Genomic DNA, 19,364 nt, shown 5'->3' with positions numbered 1-19,364 from the left:
GAAACATTTAGGCTAACATATGATTAACATGAAACAGACCCTTAAACGGACTGAGGTGTTAAACAAATCCAAGATGAAAGGGACTCTAATAAAGAATTTTCCACTTTTCTAAGCAGGTGTGGCCTCTGTTTTCATTTATCAGCTTTATCATAAATCAGGCATACAGGAAGGTGCAAGCGTATTGTTTAAATTAGGGGCCAAAACTGGTCTGTATAAATGTCTAAGTCCAGTACGCTATGAAAACAAAATAAAATGCTTGTATTTTCTGACTACAATAAACAAAAGGATGATACTAAATAATCAAGACCTACGCAAAACAATATTTCTTAAGATAAGATAAGATACCTTTATTAGTCCCACGAGTGGGAAATTTCATGTTAAAGGGCAAATTCCCATCACAATCCCAAAACCCAAAGTGGTGACAGTTTACCAATGATAGACTGCACTGTGCTTGACTTAAAGGCTTAAACCTGTGTTCATCTTGGCTTACAATGCAGCAGATACAATCTATCACTGATCATATAAAGAGGACACAGCTGGAGAGAGTCAGAAGACCATTTTCATCATTTACTGCAACTCCTCCCCTAATACAATGGATGAATGACCTGGGAATTTGTGACTAAATCCCACTGTGGGGACTCGTTAATGGTACAAAGAAGCCACAGAGGCAAAAAGGAAACAGAAGAAGCAGAGTGTCTATGACAGGGTGTAATGAGCAAAATGACTTGACTTGAATGTGGAAGTGATCTGCTAAATCATTCCCACACCCAGCTGGAAAAGAGGCACAAGAGAAAGACAGCTAAGTCCAACCAAATTTGGGCTGAAGCAAACATGTGAGTCATACTACAGAGGCATATGCTGATCACAATGTTGATCCACTTATGCATTAAAAGCATACATTCTCCCACAGGTACTGGCTGAAAACAGCTCTCCTTCACAGGAAGTCTGGCCAATTTGCAAAGTACAACACGCCATTCCCCCAAGCTCACCAATATCCCCTTATGTGCCTCAGCATGACCTTATTATGGTCGAATCCACATTATTAATCTCCCTCAAAAATATCTCCTCGTCCTCAGAGATATTAAACCGCTGTGGTAAGGGTTCTGGTTATTAGGCATTTTCTCAAAAACATTTTGACTGACAGCTGCTGTGTAAGGACACATGTACTCACATCTACATCTAAGCTTTGTGTAAGCAACCTTACTAGGTCAGATCTAGAAACATTTAGCAATCACTGTACAAGCAGTTGGATTAACAGATGCATTCAAAAAATGATTCTTGGCCGTTATAAACATGAAGCAATAATTCTCGATAAAATGTAGCTGAAATATATAAAATCAAAGGTCTATTTATTCAAATAATTAATCATTGAGTGAAATATGCTGAGTATACACTGAATATATACTAATCCCGCACATTTCATTTAACCTATCCCATTAAATTTAACATATTGTACTGTATTAATGTTGCAAAATTACATGGAAAATTTACAATCAAATTACTTAAAGTACACATTTTGGGCATAAATATTGTTTTTAGTGTAGACATGTGGGGTCGTGCAAGATTATGACCCCACACCCAAAATTCCTCAATAGCTCAACAGTTTCTTAGGAACTCTGGAGGCTTTTGGCTGAGACGGACAGTGACTTGAAAAGAGAGGGGGTATGCATTAATGTGAAGAGAGTTTATGAAGACAGCATTTATGAAAAAGCAAGCAGGCTACACAGATGGCAATGTGGAAGGTAACTCGTGGGTCTCAGACTCTGAGCATGAATCTTGACGTCTCAGACTAAGGTCTTCAGAAAATCCTAAGCAGGATGTCTCTTCTTTTCTTGACAACCTTGACCCTCACAGCATCAGATGCCACAGTACGGTCCACTCTGTCACTTTGATTATGTCTGAATGAAGTCATGTGAAACGTAACATAGAAGTGACCTATGCCTCAGCAATGTGAGTTATCCCATGTCTGAAAAAAACTACATCTCTCTCTCTCTCTCTCTCACACACACACACACACACACACACACACACACACACACACACACACATCAGCCAGTGAAGCATGAGTGCAGCTGAGTGAGACATAAGAAAATAACATAAGAAAAAGCCAGGCTGAACCTATCAGCAGCAGAGTATGAATCCTATCAGCCAGACAGACAGAATCTGTTCCAGAAAAGCCAAACTGTCTTGGACTGGTAACAAGCACTGGGAAATATGACTTTGTCTTATTATCAAGTAATTTCCTGAGTGTGATGCTTATTGTGCTCTTAGTCTTACCAATAGCCTCACAACTATTTCTAACAGGAATGTAGGAAACAGTATTTATTAAGCAGCCTCAGAAAATAATTTGTGAGAAGGGGAAAAAATTGGATATTTATCCAAGGTTCCTTCTAATCATTGCAATAGAACTTGGCACAAGGCTGGACAGATATCTAGACCGCTATGGTATTTGCTTAGGCATTCAATCTAATATTGTGATGCATGCGTGCTTGCTGAGGAAGATGGTGGCTAATGAAGAAAAACAAAAGAAGACTTTTGGATTAAATATGACAGCGGAGAACAGAGATGTGTTTATGGTTATGGTTCTATTTTGCAGAGTGCACTGTTGGCAGCCATGTTATCTTTAAGACATGAGAGCGCTCTGCAGCACACATGCCAGCCAGCAAGTTCAAGATACTGGCATGCTGCCCACTTGGGCCCAGCATGCTCTTGTTAAGCAACCAATGCTGACAAAGCACGGTTCACAGAAAGCGAGAGAGAAGGAGAGAGAGACACCCGGGACGATAAAAAAGGAAAGTTGTCAAGAGGGTAGCAGCACGTAGTGACTCTACAGAGAAAAAGCCTGTTCACTCAGTGGTTTTAAAGGTATACATATGCATTAAAAGCATGCATTCTCCCACAGGTAGACACCTGACAGAAGCACATTCAAACACACCTGTGCACACTTCACTGTGCTCCTTCCTTTAGCAACAAGCCCTCCCTTCATCTTATTTCTCTCTGCTCACTTTCAAGGCCCCAGTCCCTGCTCTCTGGGTTCTCACACATTCATGAGGTGAGAAGGGCAAATGAAAAGCAGAGGTAATTAGGACAGATTTGAGCCCAACTTCAAGACTTTATGGCACGTTGAGCTTCTCCCTTGCTCCTCCCTCTTTTCCTTTTGTTATTTCCCACTTTTCCCCAGTGAGGCCGAGTTCTCCAAACTCTGAAAGCATCCTTCTTGCATCCTGTCCTCATGTGTCATGTTTACTCAGGAGACTAGAAAGGCATTGCAATAGAAACACGCTTAGTACACACGCACTTCGAAAGACACAGTGCATTTGCTCCAATGTTAAGTCTATAAACACAGTCTCCCTCCACCCTGTAGACTAAATGAGACATGTAGGGACCGATTCCGGATATCCTCCCTAATTTGAGCATGAGCTCATAGCGCCGAGCAATGTCATTCTGTGTCCAAACGTCAGCCTCTAGAGCAATAACCCTGTCGTTTAAAACATCTGCAGAGAAATATACACGCAGACGTGAAGTGAGAGAACAAAAATGATGATGTGAGAGAGGACGGGATAAAATTAGTGAAAGACATTGCAGACAAATCCAGAGATTGCAATAAAGATAGAGGGACCTGAATCTGATGGATAAACGATGCTTGAAAACAGGATGTAGCAGTCAAGTGACTCACTCTTCCAATCATATGCAAAAGCAATAAATCAAATCAAATACATGCAATAAATGAACCTGTTGGCTCAACAAAGGCTGCGTTGTGTGGGCCACCCAGGATGATTCTGACAGTTAAAATAAAGAAAGCATTAAGCAAACTTTTTAATTAAACTAAAACGCTTCAGGCTAGGTATTCTTGTTTGCCTGTCAGTGCTGAGAGAGAGGAAATGAGAGGCATGGGGTTGTGAGTGCAAAGAGCAACTAACATGGAAACTACTGTCTAAAAAGGCAATTAGAAGAGCTGTAAATTCCCAAAAGGCAGGGGGACAATTACTGTAGGCAGAACTAAGCCACCTGGGAAGACAAACAATCTCACAGTGACTCACTTATTATTGTGCATTCCCATTATCTATTCCCCCCATTAGTTCGTCTTCTTATTCTGCATTATGCCTTTAAAAGCCGAGGCCTTCAAGTATCTTCAAGTCTTCGATTGTGGTTTTCGATCACATTGGGTCTGAAATTCATGTGCTGAAATACACGCGCACACACACGCACACAGAAGCACACGCATAGCCTGCCAGGCGTCTGGAGAGTTCCTGGATGATGAAACAAGGATCAGCTAATTATGCCACCTCAGTGAGAAAAGTAATCGTTCTTTATATGGCGTGGTTTTCAGTCCCTGTCACTCTTTCTCAAATTAACTCCTTGTCCTCAAAGGGCACGTACTGCAAAGTTTCAAATGTAGTGCACTCACTTTGTATGATATTTAAGCCAAGAGAGTACATTTCTCTGAAAAAGTATTTGTCAAGTCTTGTGAGGACAACTTGAGCCTCAAGGTGGCCACAGTGTCTAGTGAAGGTGGTAAATATTGTACATGCTTACATGTCTTTGGTGCATATGTATATGCTCACACACAGACACACAATATCCTGCACATGTAATATACACATGTTCAAAATTTCTATATTACACAAACATTAATGGCCTTTAGCTGTGAGTCAGGCCCCCCCCCTCTCATATCGGTGTCACTAGTGATCAAAAGTGTCAGCATTTTCCTGACATCTGCCATCCCAGCCTCGTGACTATATACCCAGATACCTACTCTCTTGCTCATCATTCCCACCTGTCGTTCACACTCTCACACACACGCAGACACCACACACACAGACAAACAAACACATGAAATTCATTTTCCTTTTCAACAGCTTGCAAACAAGAGTTCCCTGAACAAGAATCTACTAAAATCCTAGTAAGAATCCTTTTACAACGAGCAAGAAAACATTAGGCCACAGAAAAGTTTCCAAGCGAGATCACGCCAGATCTGATTGGCTATGGCAGGGTGACAGCCGAAAGCCCTTGATGGCAATTTTAAGCTGACCGAGCTTAGAGCGGGCTCTGTGGTTCACACCTACCAACCATCAGTGCCCAATGACCATTCCTTATCAGCTATGACATGGATTAGACTATGACTGTTTGTGCTATGGTTGAGAGAGGGAGAGTAGTGAGCTGACCTAGGTGTATCTGTGAGGATCCTGTGGGAGGTTTAATGTTAGGAAGAATGAATGATAAGGAAGAGAGGGGCTGATGCCTGAAAATTAATAACCTGGCTGTGGGTTTTAGGGCTGTGGGTTTTACTGGTATGATGAGGTGGAAGGACTATAGCTAAGGTTAATTGTATATTTTCAAGATTTTGAAGCTAGCAGGCAAACCTGTTTATTCACATTATTACAGGAACACAAGCGCACATGTGGTCTGCATTTAGGGGGTCATACTCATGACATGGCAACTCCCACATAAGACAAAGCACAGTAGGAAATTTAAGGCTGTCAAAACAAACGATGTCCAACGAAAGCACATATACATGCAGACACACTCCTCACACACCCCCATGTAACTTCCAGTGTGCATATCCTTTTGGCTAACCTTACCAATCAGCATGAGAGCTTTGAGTTCAAATAATATGAACAACAGTGTAAAAAAACACTCAGACACTGCACCCGTCGTGAGATTTGCTGCACACACCTGAATATAAGCTGAGAGCAAACAAAAAGAAATAGGAGGAAAAGGTGATCCACAGACAATTTCCTATCATTTAGAGTTTAAATAACAGCACCAATGTTATCAGACAAATTCATATTCTTGTTACTTCAGTATATGAGGCACCGGCTACTTCACATTCCACTACAGGCTCTCAGACAGCTCAGAGACTGTCCTTAGAAGGCCTTGAAAATTAAAGCCTAGTGACATCATCATTTTCGGCACCATCCAGTTTCTATTGTTATTCCATTGTTATTTTCCATCTTGGCCTTTTCAGGATATGTTGAACATCTGATCTTCATTCACGAGGAAGGCTCAGACATGAGGTAAGGAGGGAGGAATAATAATAACCCTGAAAAGGACAAACACAGCTATTTCACTTAATTGGTTTATGAGCATGCTGTAAGAGGAGCTTATCTCTAGAAACGTTTAAACACATAAAAATGCTTTGTGTTCAAGCAGTGGAATTTCACATAGCTTTCATTTTAGTTCAAGAAACATTATGGGGATGAGTATACACTTTCCAGATGACATACATGAGTTAAACGTGAGCAGTAATTTCCATGGCATCGATGTACAGGACCGTTCCCTTACCCGTTATTACTCCATTATTTCATATTAGACACCAAGACCAGCAGTGTTTCTTGCTTCCTTTGTATCAAAAATCTGGCCAATGCTGCATCAAAGCAGTTTGTGGCCATATAAAACTAATTGCATGGTACTAAAATTCCTGTAGCACTAAAACATCCGAGGCATGTTTCCTACCGAGTGGCATTGTACTGGAGGAAAAACCTGGTCTGTTTTAGATTTGTTTTTTTTATTTAAATGACACTGCAATTAGTGGAGGAGGGAGGGCAAACTTGGGAAGCTGGTGCACTGCTTGATTTAGTTGTGTGTAGCACAAAGACCTTTAACTTCCAAGATAGGCTTTTATCTACAGCAAAGATTTTTTATATCAAAGAGGCATCACAAACAAAAATTATATAAATAAATAAAGAACAAAAGCAAAAAGAACTATTACTTTCAAGGATTGTTACACCCTACTTCAAAACTACTATAATTTATTTTTCCAAGGACTGCAGTCATTGTTTTACTGTCCCAGGAGCAGGACTGGACCGTTCTGAAGCAGACCATCTTCCACAAAACACTAGAGGCTAAGAAAAAGACCTCCATACTCTCTTTTCCCGTCTACCCTCAGTGATCCTGCTTCATATTTCTGTTGCTGCCAAACCCAGAGAAGAAGTGGGACCATGCCCATTTCCTCAGTTACACTTGCCTGCACGCCAGTTACCAAGGTCCTGGGAATCTGAGTGAAAACTTACAAATAAATATTCTTGCCTGGAAACAAGCAAATAAACTTAGATATTTGCTTATTTTATTGTTTAATCTGGATTCTAGTAGAGGAAATAAAGTTCAGTTACAGGTCAACAAACGCTGGGTTTTCTAGCTTGATTCTTTGCAGAAGCCAGCCTCTCTGGGCTATCAGTCCCATGCAGTGGCAGGTACAGTGTGCTGCAGGTATGTCATACGTAGGTGAAGCATAACAACTTACCAACACGCTGAATAATTATACTATACATAAAAAACAGTTTCAGGTCAATTCAGCCCTAGCTTGACCCCCATTGTATATGAACTTACCCTGGAAGGCATCGACATGGAAAGCGATCACATGCTTAATCTCATGGGTGTAGGCCTGAATGTTATGGAGAGTTTCCCGTTTTACAGCAAACTGGTAGCTCTCCTCCATCTTCCGGGTGCAGCAGGATGGGCCTTGGTGCTTACAAAACAACAGATCTGCATCTAAGAAAGTAAAAAAGCAGGTTTAGTTTATTTGCTCTTCTCTTTTTTTGGTCAATCCAAATTTAGACAAGCTATAACGTTAACAGACAGAAGAGCCAGAGGACAGGAAGTGAAAGTCATCATCCATGTTTCCAGCCATAATATTTTCCTGGTAAATATATTGTTGTCTCAATTTGATGTGACTGAGCACATCGGTCATATCAGGATGTACACTGGTGCAATGCAAACACACAAAGGTTTACACACAAGCACAAACACAAATACAAGCAACAACGGTGGGAAATCACATCTATAAAAAAACCTCCTGTTAATCACAATACTCCAGTTCATCAGCTAATACAATAAAAAAAGAACAGTTTAATTACAATTTAATTACAAGCACATAGTTTAGTTCAACTAGAAATTTGTACAGTAGTACTCTACCAGTGTTACCTACTTCTCACCAGTGCTTTTAATACTTTATAAATACAATTACAATGTCACTGAAACGGCCCTTTCCCACATTTATTTGCAAGACTGCACATGCTCATTTTCCATTTTCATAATGTATAAGTCTGGTATGATAACTCATTTTACTGGGGGAAGGGCTGAACAGGAGTGGCTGGAGGCAGGTGTTGTAACCAGAGCCTAAAGCATGGCCTAAGGACAGACCACAAGACCAGTGCCTCACTGTCCAAATCCCACCATGAAACACAATAGGGTTTCATTCTGAATCCCTCTTTCCCTTCTCCTCCCTCCCTCCCTCATCCCCATTTGCCTGGCATATCCTTGTGAGGCCTGGGTGTCTCTTAATTACCCAGTGAGGCTCCATTTGTTCCCATCTCAGAGCCAGATGAGTGAAGTCATAACTGGCTGTCCTGCCCCTTACAGCTCATTATCTCTATCTCTGTAGCAGTCCAGCCCTTCTGTATTGGCCCTGGCTATTATTACATGGAGCCTAATATTGAGATTCTAATCACTTTAAAAGCCCAAATCAAATCAAAACGCTCATATAAAGCTCAAATTGGGTAAACAGACCCAAATTGATCTAACATTTATTTGTTTGCAGAGGGGTAATTTAAACATACACATCCCATCTTCCAACAATGATTGACTTAAAGCTGACATCCTCCACTGCACAAAAGTCATGAACTTTCTGAGAATGAAAAAGTTAAGAACCATCCAGCAACTACTACAGTAAACAACCTTTAAGAAGCAGAGCAAGCATGTGCTTAGAGTTAACTCGTTTGTTCATTTCATACACTTTGGATTAAATAGGTCAGTCACTGTATAGATTTTAAAATCTCCACCCAGTTCGGACCTCTTTAGCGTGGACAAACAGTTGAGTTATAGAACAAATGACATGCAAAAAAAAGCTCAAACTGTTAGTTTTAGAAGTGCTTCACAAACATTTGTAGCGTTTGATCCTGTAATAAAACATCCAATAACAATTTTAGTGTCATTTATTACTCTGGGAAATACTTGAATTAAGCTTAATTTATGCTTATTTGACATTAAAAATACATCAAGTTTTTCTTTAAAGATTTCTGAAAGGACAAAGTATTGTTTTTGCTCCATTTTTAGGCTAAGATTTCCCTATATGTGGTGCATGTCCTCTCTCCGTTTCTGTCCCTGACCCTGCTCAATTCACTGGCTGGCTCCTTCTCTCTTTTGTGTTTGCGTGTTATCTGTGATATGAAAGTAATATCCAGGGACTCATAGTGGAATTCAGCCTGGCTTCTTCGTCCACTGAGCGTAACTGTGTGGAGTAAGTGATACTCAGGAAAACTTTGACTCTTAAAGCCACCGCAGCAGACAGGACAGGCTGACTGTGTACCAAATATACTGAGCCATTTCCTGCAATCAGCCCATGCCACTGCTTCCCCCCCCTGTCGTAGCGAACAACTCCTGAATTTGTTCTTTTTTATCTTTTTGAATATTTATTTGGTGCTTTCTACATGAAGGAGAAGTATGGAACCTGTGAACGCAGGCCCACGACTCACTGAAGTCTACAATACAGGACATATTGTACTGTATGTATCAATTTTCATCTTTGTGAAAATGTTTTAACCATAATGCCTTTGTAATTGCAGTATAGCCAACATACAAATCTTTAAAACCCATCCTATTTCTGTCTTTCATTGCTGCGTGACTGGTTAACATTAAGTCACTTGAATGTAGCATGGGTCTTAAAAGGCTGCTCAGTTACAACATGAATGAAAACTTCTGCAAAGTCAAAAAACAAAAGGACACATTCGGAAAAAGCAACAGTTGATAGCAACAATAGCAAATTTCCCCCATTATACTTGGCAAACTACCCAGCTCTGTCAAAGTGCTTGAGGATGTTGACTTAACAGCAGTTTCCCAATCATGCCTCAAACCTTCAGGTGGAAGGATTCATATGTTGCACAGTGTCAACGCTGTTGCCTTTAAGGCATTCCTGCATAAAATCACATCTATATATAATTTTTTTGTCATTTGGCTCTACGTCGTCACAGTGCATTTTGAATCAGATAACCCAAATTTGAGCTTAACAAACTCAAGCAAAAACTTTGTAGGATTTACAGCCGTTTTATTTTATTATTTATTTTATTGCTGGGAAATAAGTAAGTGTCCAGATTTTGTTTCTCTTTTCCTCTATGATATAAAACAGCAATTGTCTCTGCAATCTCAGCCACGGCTCGCAGCTTTACACAAGTATCGTGGTGGTCACTCAGTACTGACCCTTCATTATGTAATTGTTAATTTTTTGTAACCTTGTTATGAGTTTGCAATCTTTGTTCATCTTCATGATGCTGTTTCTGTCTAATTAAGTGCTACTTTTTTAAATTCCTTACACAAACTTTTGCAAATCAGTGACTCCAATTCTTGATTACTTACCAGTGATCCCTTTTCAACTGCTATGCCCTTGTAAGTACAAATACATTTTTTATTAATGAATGAATGAATAATGAATACTTATGTACTGATGATTTTCTTTGTACCATCAAAAACACATTGCAAGGGTGCTGGAAAAACTTCTTTCACAGCGCATCTGCCTCCACCTCACCCTATCCCTATCATCTTCCTCTGTCAACCTCTGCATGTTTGACTTCCATGAACCTCCTACCTGGCGACTCTGGGGTTTTTTTTGCCTTATATACTGTATTTCCACATATGTTTGCACATGTTTCAATAAAGCACTCTGCCCATTCCAGCTTAGCTTCCTGTCTTTTTATTAGTGCCAGCCTCTCCAAACTATACACCACTCTACTACCTCCACTCCACCCAAAAATGAATTAATTCATTGATTAACTGCATATTTAGTATATCTTGAAAATCTACAAGAACTGATAAACTCTCATACCAGCCTTTCCAGGCAATCAGAATGTTATATAAGAAACATGCAGAGAATACTGCGGTGCAGAAATACAGCAAGATTTTCTTTGTACATGGTCTACAAGTTGAAGGTATGTATTTTTTATGTGATTCTACACGCAATCCAATTGGCCATTATACTGAGCTCTGTAATTAGTGCCTAATCTACATACTGCTCATTCTGCCTGGCTGAACTTTAACACACCCCTCTAGACGTCAACTTTGATTTCTAATCCCCTTAATTGTCCTCAGATGACAAATACCTCTGGGGTAATTTACCATTAATGACATGGCTCAGGGGTCTTGATTTGTTAGCCATGATCCCTTCAGCAACATCTCAGCACCCTTCATTGAACAAGCCAAAACATCTGAGTGAAGAAACTCTACTGCTGTTTACCACTGTTCACATGCCATGCCTATGTAGTACTAAAGTATCACATTTGAGTTTTCTACAGTATAATGCTTAGAAGAAGAAGATATGTTGCACCAACTCTGGTACTAATTTATTCATAGGTAGCTCACATCGCCTCAGTATGGTATGGAAATGTTGTTTGGATTTGGTATGCACTAATGAGCAGGCGGTTTGTGGTTTCCTGATACTGCTGTTTTTTTTCTAATATTTTTCTGAGAACAAGAATAACTTTGTTAGAAAGTGAGAAAGTGAGTAATTAATGCAGTTACCCTTCTCCTGCCTCAGGAAGTTAGTTCCCTTTGAAATCCAAAGATCCACTGAACTTTCAGGATATTTGCTCTATACAGATTTGTGATGCTTTGGATAGGCCATGTTGAACCCAAACACATTTCAAAAGGGTCTCTGCCACATACCTGCATTTTTGGACTACTTTGAAACTCAAATGAAATGTTTAACTTTCCCATACCCCAATCTGGAACAGCCTACAGTGAGAGTCTAAAGAGTCTAAAACCACACTAAAGGGCACAGACAGAGCAGAAAGAGAGATGTTAGGCTGGCAGGCAAACAGATGCAACCTGATGAAGCAGCATAATATCAGATGGGCATGCTTGTTTATTTTTCTGTTGATCATAATCAAGTAGTTCATACATACTAAATACTGATATTCAAGCTTGTTGCAATTGCAAAAACTTTCTTGTTGCCTTATATACTATATTTCCATGCATGTCCTAACATGTTTTAATAAATCACTCTACTTATTTTCCATTTTCCTAGGAAAATATAAAGAAATGTGAGGTGGCTTGAGACTTTGCACAGTACTGTACATGGTTATATTTGAGAGGTAGATAAAATGACATCATAAAATCACATTTTCTCCCACCACATAAGTGAGCCAGGAGGGTAACGTAGACCACAATCATCTGAAACACAAGACTGGGTCAGACTGAAATCCAATAAGATGGGAAAACCTACTCAGACAGGGTAATCTCACCTTCAGTCTGGACAGCACTGGCTGGAGTATCTAAGTAAAGAGATCAAAGACCATGCAAGATTTTTATTTTATTTTTACGATTTTACATCCTCAGTTTTAAGAAACTGGAGATTTTGGTTTTTTTATGTTGTTATTTGTTTGATTTTCATTCCAACTTGGGGGAAAAAATTGGTTGAGAAACTGCCAGACAGAAAATGGACTAGTGCTCAATAAAGTCTGTATGGAGTAGGTGTGCTCCATGTGTGCACAGCTTCAGTAAGAGAAGCCAAGTTAAAAAAGTAATCAACATAGCCAGAGCCAATCAAAGACTGTGGTGCACTTTGAGAGCTTGCCAAAGCCTTTAACACTGTAAACGGTTAAGGATGTGGCGACATGTGATAACACACTGAGTTCCCGTTCGCCTTTCTATTAACACGGCCTCACCCCTTTTGCATTAAACACACAAGACACTTTCTCTTTCTCTCTAAAACAGTTGTTAATGACTCAGTGAATTAGCGTGGCGATACGAAAATGGGAGGGAAACGTGAGTGTGGTGCGCATACAATCCTGATCAAATAGCTTGCTTAAAAGGTTTTAACTGAGCTGTAAAATACTTTGATCATATCTAAAGAATTTATCCAGGAACCCAATTCATCAAGTTATGTGTCTGCGAGCAGCACTTCTTGCTGTCTACTTTCCAAATGATCTGTCTCCAAAAGGGTTATATCAGCATGCCGTAGTAATCACAGTATGGAGTGTTTGGCTCTCCACCACTGCACCTAAGAGGCCATAAATCAGAGGATAAGCAACTTCATGTCACTGATTATCAAAGTTCCTTTGATGATGAATCCAGCATTGAGACAGTCTCTCCTTACACTATAAATTGTAGCCAGGGGAATAAATATTGTCTAAAAAGCAAATTGTTTGGTAATGAAACATCATATTGGTGTTAATATAAATTTGAAAACATCAAAGTTCTTTTAAAGTCTCCTCAATTAATTCAGCCAGTCCTTACATCTTATATTACTCACTTGGGTTTTACACAGAATTATTGCTTCATCAATGCAGTTTTAATTTCATAATTAAAGAATATGAGTCCTTCTTACGCCACAACTTAATTCACTTGCTGTCCTTGAAAACAAGAAATACAGACTAAACAAATCTGCAGAAAACATCTCTACTGTAAAGTACATCTATCTGAAACGGGATCATTCAATTGGACGGACCTCTGGCTGCCACACTCCTGCCACTTTGTGAGAAATCAGTTCACCACACATGAAATGCAGCACTGTATCCTAAAGCAAATATCAGACTGTGAAAAGCACTGAAGTCTTGCCACTTCAAATTTCAAGCGTTGCTTTTGTTGGCGTTTCATCTGAGAACTGAAGCAGAGTAGCATAATTGTGTACACATACACACATATACACCAGATCTTACACTCTGACAACCCCATCCATTGGTGAGCACTTTGAAGACAAGACTGCATCTAACCCAAAACACCCACTCAAAGAAAAAAAGAAAAGAAAAACAAGCTGTAAGCCCAAAATGCAACAGTGAAACTAAAGCAATGTTTTATTAACTTATGGTCCAGACTAAGGAGTTACAACTGCCTCATTCTGCAAAATTAAAACTGTTACAGTTAAGAAGAAAGACCATTTCATACCATCGCATCGCTCTGTGTAACATCTTTTATTCTCAGGTGGCAGAATGAGATATTTATGTAGCTTCTTTGAGAAGCTGAGCGTGCAAAAGTTTGTGACAGAAGTCTTGTCTCAGACTGCTGACGTGCTTGGAAGGTCCTTTCGTTGTCATTAAGCGCTAACTACTGCTTGCAAAGGAATATTCTCTGTTGCTAATAGTGACACCCTACTAAACAAACATATCGAGTGGTTTGGATGCACCTCTTGGTATGTTTACCACTCAGCTATCAGTTGCACTTCTCCCAGTTACAGCATGCAGACTCTAACTGGTTGATACTTAAGCTGCCACCAACCTGCATGTGACTACTGCACTGAGCATTCTGGCCTGCAGCAATATACAGACATTGAATGCCAAATAATGATCACCTCTGGTCAAATAACATACCGGTAACTGATTTTTGCAGTGACAAGATAAAAATGCCTCATGCAGCAGACATACATCAAATGTTTTAGTAATAATAACAGTACCAATAACATAACACACACACACAAAAAGAGTAGAATAGGGTGAAAAGGACATACTGATGACTGTTAAACGTAGGAGATTGCTTTGTTGAATTAAAATATATGCATTTAGCAGCCACATTCTTCTGCAACTCTGTGTATTTAAGCATGGTCAAGACAAACTGAGCATCAGAAAGGAGAAAGAAAGGTGATTTAAGTGACTTGAACGTGGCATGGCTGTTGGTGCCAGATGGGCTGGAGTGAGTATTTCAGAAATTGCTGATCTACTGGGATTTTCCCACACAACCATCTCTGGGGTTTACAGAGAAAGGTCTGAAAAAGAGAAAGGATCCAGTGTGTGGCAGCTATCTGGATTAGAATGGCCCTACTTCTTCAAAATGATAGGAAGGCAATGGCAACTCAAATAACCACTGTTTACAACCAAGATAAAGAGAAGAGCATATCTGAAAGCATAGCACAGAAGCAGAAGATCACACCAGGTGCCACTCCTGCCAGCTAAGTAAAGAAAACTGAGCCTATAATTCACCCACGCCCACCAAAATTAAAAAATAGAAGTCTGTCAGAATTGGTCAAATCAAATCTGCCTTATATTAGGCTGGTGTTGGTGTAATGATGTGGGTCTAATAGTAAAATGCAACATGTCACAAAGCTGAGATCACCTCAACCTGGTTTCTGGAGCATGCCAGTGAGTTCACTGCACTCAACTGGCCTCCACAGTTACCAGATCTCAGCCCTTAGAGCGCCTTTGAGCTGTGGCACAACAGGAAATTCTCATCATGGATGGGTCGCAACTGTGTGATGCTATCATATCAGCATTAAACCAATTTTAAAAATCCCTGAGGAACGTTTCAGCAACTTGCTGAATCTGTGTTATGCATAATTAAGGCATTGTGAAGGCAAAGTGTAACTAATATAGTGGCCAGTGACTGCATATAGTCACTGGCCACTAATTTGCTCCATCTTAAAACTGACACCATCCTTATTTAATAGTGACAACATATCACAGTATTACTACCAAAAAAGCAAAATTACCACAGCAGGACTAATGTCTAAACTGGTTTATAAACGTCTCCAAGAAAAGATTGAACTGATGTTTATCCTCATAAATTAACTCTTTTTGTTTTTCTATTATTTTTTTTCGGTGTGCAGGAGGAAAGCACAGACCCCAAAACCTTTAAGGCTTTTAAAACAGTTTCCAAGCACTGCTGTAGCTATGTAGAGAAATTATTCATATAAAACGCTCTAAGTTTGTGTGAGTCAATCTTTAATAATTGCAAAGAAACCAGGAGATTTCAAATCAATCACTATTTTCACTGTCCTCATCATATGATACTATTTGCGTCACACTCGATCTGTTGTAGCTCACAAACCCTGTCTCAGCTGGATGGCACGTGAACCTGCAAATTTTATAATATTAGACCAATTAATATCAGACAAGACTCACACATATATGAATAGCTTAAATGTGTACATAATAGCTGAGAGATATGATTTATAAAGAAAACACAAACGCAAGAATGCAAGATGACAGACATATTTGACTTGAAAGAACAGACAAACATGTTCAGACAGACTTCACTCACTTTAAGATCATGTCAGATTTGTCGGTATGTTACACTGTTTAGAACAGAAATCATCCTAGGAAAGTGGACACGCAATCCATCGTATTATTATATACACATGCTCTGGTCGAAACTATTTCAAAATTCTCCATCTAATATGACCAATATGGTAAAAACAAGATAGATGCAATATCTTCTTTCACCTCAGTGAACTTTTAACTCTTATAAGGCCATTCACAGTGATCCACATTCGCAAGAGCAATGTAATCGATATCAGGAGCCCATTCATTAAAGGACTTTTATTTATTTATTTTTTAAATTAAAGTCAAATCCTGGACTGATTTAACATGACATCATCTACACCTTTTAAGTATGGCGTTTGCTTTAGTGTTATGACTTCACTCGTTTTAAGACTAAAATGCTTCTGGAAAGCTATCAGACGCACATAGTGCGCTTTAGCCAAAGTGCTCCACGCCATGGGTGCCAAACCCACTCGCTCACCTGTGACAGGTGTCTCCGGTACCCGATTCAGCGGCCCGACCTGCTGGAAAGCGGTCCTCACTTCATAACAGCTGTACGTGTCCACGTCGATCACTTTCACCGCAAACGTGAGCAGCGAGAAAATCCAAAAGCATCCGACAGAGTTTACGCGTGGGCATATTCCTCGCGACATTGCCGCATCTCACACCAGGTATCCTCGTGGATAGCGTACTGTAACCTGACTGTAAACTGTGTGACAAGGTTGGGAAGAAGAAGAAAAAAAGACGGTACGTGTGTCTAATGAAGCGACGATTAGTTTAAACATCTGACAAACTTCTCCGTCTGGTTTTCACATTATTGGTGAGTGTGACCGCCTCACAGCAGAGATTCGGGGTCTTCTCCTGGACAGAGGAAGAGTGGTGTGGGCTAAACCCTCTCTGTCCCGCGCTTAACACTTTGCATTGGTCTACTGCCTGCATGCCTATTTCCAAAGCCTTGCGCACTTTCCCCTCCCTTGCATTTTACTTCAGCTAAGTGCCCTTACTTAAACTCACTTCAACACTGCTACAGCAGATCGAAGCGTCTCTATCCCTTATGACATTCTAAATCCTTAATAGTAAAATATTTAAGATGCCACTTGCTATCAGTGCTCTAGCACACTAGACTTAGGGTAATATTTAGGCTAAATGGACCTCTCACCAGCATAATATCTTTAAGACACACAGAAAATTAAATGAATGTGGGGTTAAAGATGACCAGACATTCTGTTCAATTTGAAAGTATCACAACTGGCTCCCAGTAGATTCTACCTGCATTAAGGAGCGCTGGGATAGAGCTTTACTTGTTTAATTTACATTGGCGCCATCTTCTGGCGAAATGTTTAGTAGATGTGGTGGTGGCATCAAGTGTTCCAAAAAAACTGTTACAAAAGATGTCGATTATTAATAAATAGCAAATTAAAATTAGATGGAATGAAAACAATGCAATATGAAGTGTTGGCTTGTTAGAGCTACTTTTTTATTGCATATATTTTAACATGCGACTGTGTGGGGACATGTATTGGTTTACACATCGGCCTAAAAGACAAAAGCTCCCTGATTTAAACCTGGCAGGAGACACATTGGATTAGGGTTGTGTAAAAATGTGCAAAAAATCATACAACTGCTGTAGTGAGCAATTATGAAGAAGGGTAAAGCTGCAAGGAGTTCATTTTAATCTGAAAACTTTTCTGTAATAATTACATCTGCTAATATTTTTGTGGCACAAATGATTGAAAAGAAAATCTTCTTAGGGAGTTGAATCCATTGTTTTCTTGACCAAAGAGGGGATGTACTTACTTTTTCCGATGACTGCATATAGTCACAGTGTAAATGTCACCCAATGAAACCATCTTCAAAGCTTGATGTAAGAAAAGCAAATGGCGTGCAGCGCAGGGGGTGATGACTATGACACCTCAGAAACAGTTCAATGGGAGCACCTGTAAAGAATTTGGTCACTATGGTTTCTGAGCATCAATAACAGCTCACTCACAAAAAAAATTCCCAATAGTATATTAAAAAATGTTTTAACAAGTGCACATCAACAGAATGTCAGCTCTTTAAATGATGGTATGTTTTAGGTCAATACCTAAAATTATATTTGTGACTTTATACTTTACTTTTTTTGTAAGATCTGACCACACCATGTCAGCATAGATAATGTTGTATATAAACAGAGAATTCCCTTGTTTTTTCCCTCAGTTTATTGATGTTTTGGGGCTTTTTTTTCTTTTCTTTTTTTTTTTACCCCTGCCGCTTTATTAGTTACACTTTTTCATTTCCAGCACCTTGATGAATCTACGCCATGAATAATTAAGCCAGCTCTAAAAGCAAAAAGGGGTCCAACCTGGTTCCAGCAAGGGGTACCTAATAGACTGATCAGTAATTGTATTTATTTATCATTTTATTGTTATCTGAATGTTGGCCTGAATAAAGGTACGATTCTGAGTTCCACAATAAGATTGCACTTCAGTCCAGTTCACTTGTTCTGAACTAAACAACTGTGTAGGGGAGTTATATGAACCCTAGTAATGAGAAGATTCAGACTATATAGCATATGGTCCTGGTACCATACCCTTCCTGTCTAGTTTATAGATACTAACAGCACTGGCTCATTGCTATGTAAAGTAGAGCAAAAGACTGCTTGGCAATTAGGTATACTGTTAGGGAAATACTGGAGAATTATTGATTCAGAGGTCATGTTCTGCCCCCAGTAGCGTTGTAGAGTCTAGTAACACAAATACACATTACTAGAATGCCCTACCTTCCTACATAAATACATTTTTTAACTGGAAGCTGTAGCTGTATGTCTTGGCCATACTCTCCAGCTCAAAGGTATTTGCTTCAGGTCTCAATATGGATTATGTACATGGTCAATAAACATACTAACAATACTACTACAAGTAATAATAGCAGTAATAATATTAAAATCAGATCCATGTCTACAAGAAAATAATCTGTCACTAAGAAATTGCTTGAAGTGAAAGGCAGTTGCTGGTATGAAAAACATTACATTTTATAAACAAGTTTAGCAGTTTTGGGTCTGTCTTTGTTCTCAGATGTATGAGTATTGCTCAAAGTAACCTGGGGTAATTTGAGACAACTACTGGAGATAACATTAAAATTCTGCATTCTGAAATTCTTTGGTGGAGGTAATGGCATATTTTCTTAATTGTGCAAAAGTATGTTCACAAGAAGATGAATTATGAAGTTTCTCACCAGGTAGTTATATACTCCTGCGCCCCTTATGTATAAAGCTTGTGAAAGTTTAACACAGACAAAAAAAAAATACCCCCAAAAATCAGCTGAGTCTCAGAATTAATGCTACTAAACTGCTCAAACACCTGTTCAAGCTAGCTAATAAACACGACTAGCTGTGTTTTTGCAAGGATGCTAGCAGGTAGCGCAGTC

General features: G+C 39.4%; 2 protein-coding genes across 5 annotated transcripts in view; one reads left to right on the top strand and one right to left on the bottom strand.

Moving 5' to 3' along the window:
• The window catches only part of gpc5c (glypican 5c), a 109,874-nt gene extending 90,604 nt beyond the window's left edge, over positions 1 to 19,270 (bottom strand). The window contains exons 1-3 of one of the 3 annotated variants that reach the window (XM_082513443.1): positions 19,173 to 19,270; positions 17,754 to 17,893; positions 7,330 to 7,491 (exon numbers count right to left, since the gene is read on the bottom strand). In XM_082513443.1, the coding sequence (XP_082369569.1) occupies positions 7,330 to 7,438 (109 nt within the window). In that variant the 5' untranslated portion in view covers positions 7,439 to 7,491; positions 17,754 to 17,893; positions 19,173 to 19,270. Of the gene's footprint in view, positions 1 to 7,329; positions 7,492 to 16,437; positions 17,113 to 17,753; positions 17,894 to 19,172 lie in introns of those variants that run through there. The other 2 variants (XM_082513442.1, XM_082513441.1) reach the window with 2 other exon arrangements.
• Positions 1 to 19,364, top strand: part of LOC309693852 (uncharacterized protein) — a 548,750-nt gene that overhangs the window by 450,830 nt on the left and 78,556 nt on the right. The gene's annotated exons all lie outside the window — the stretch shown is intronic.

The sequence above is a fragment of the Aulonocara stuartgranti genome (assembly GCF_965226115.1).
Source record: "Aulonocara stuartgranti genome assembly, chromosome: 18".
In the NCBI taxonomy this organism is placed as follows: Eukaryota; Metazoa; Chordata; class Actinopteri; order Cichliformes; family Cichlidae; genus Aulonocara; species Aulonocara stuartgranti.
This window is presented reverse-complemented; position numbering and strand designations above follow the sequence as displayed.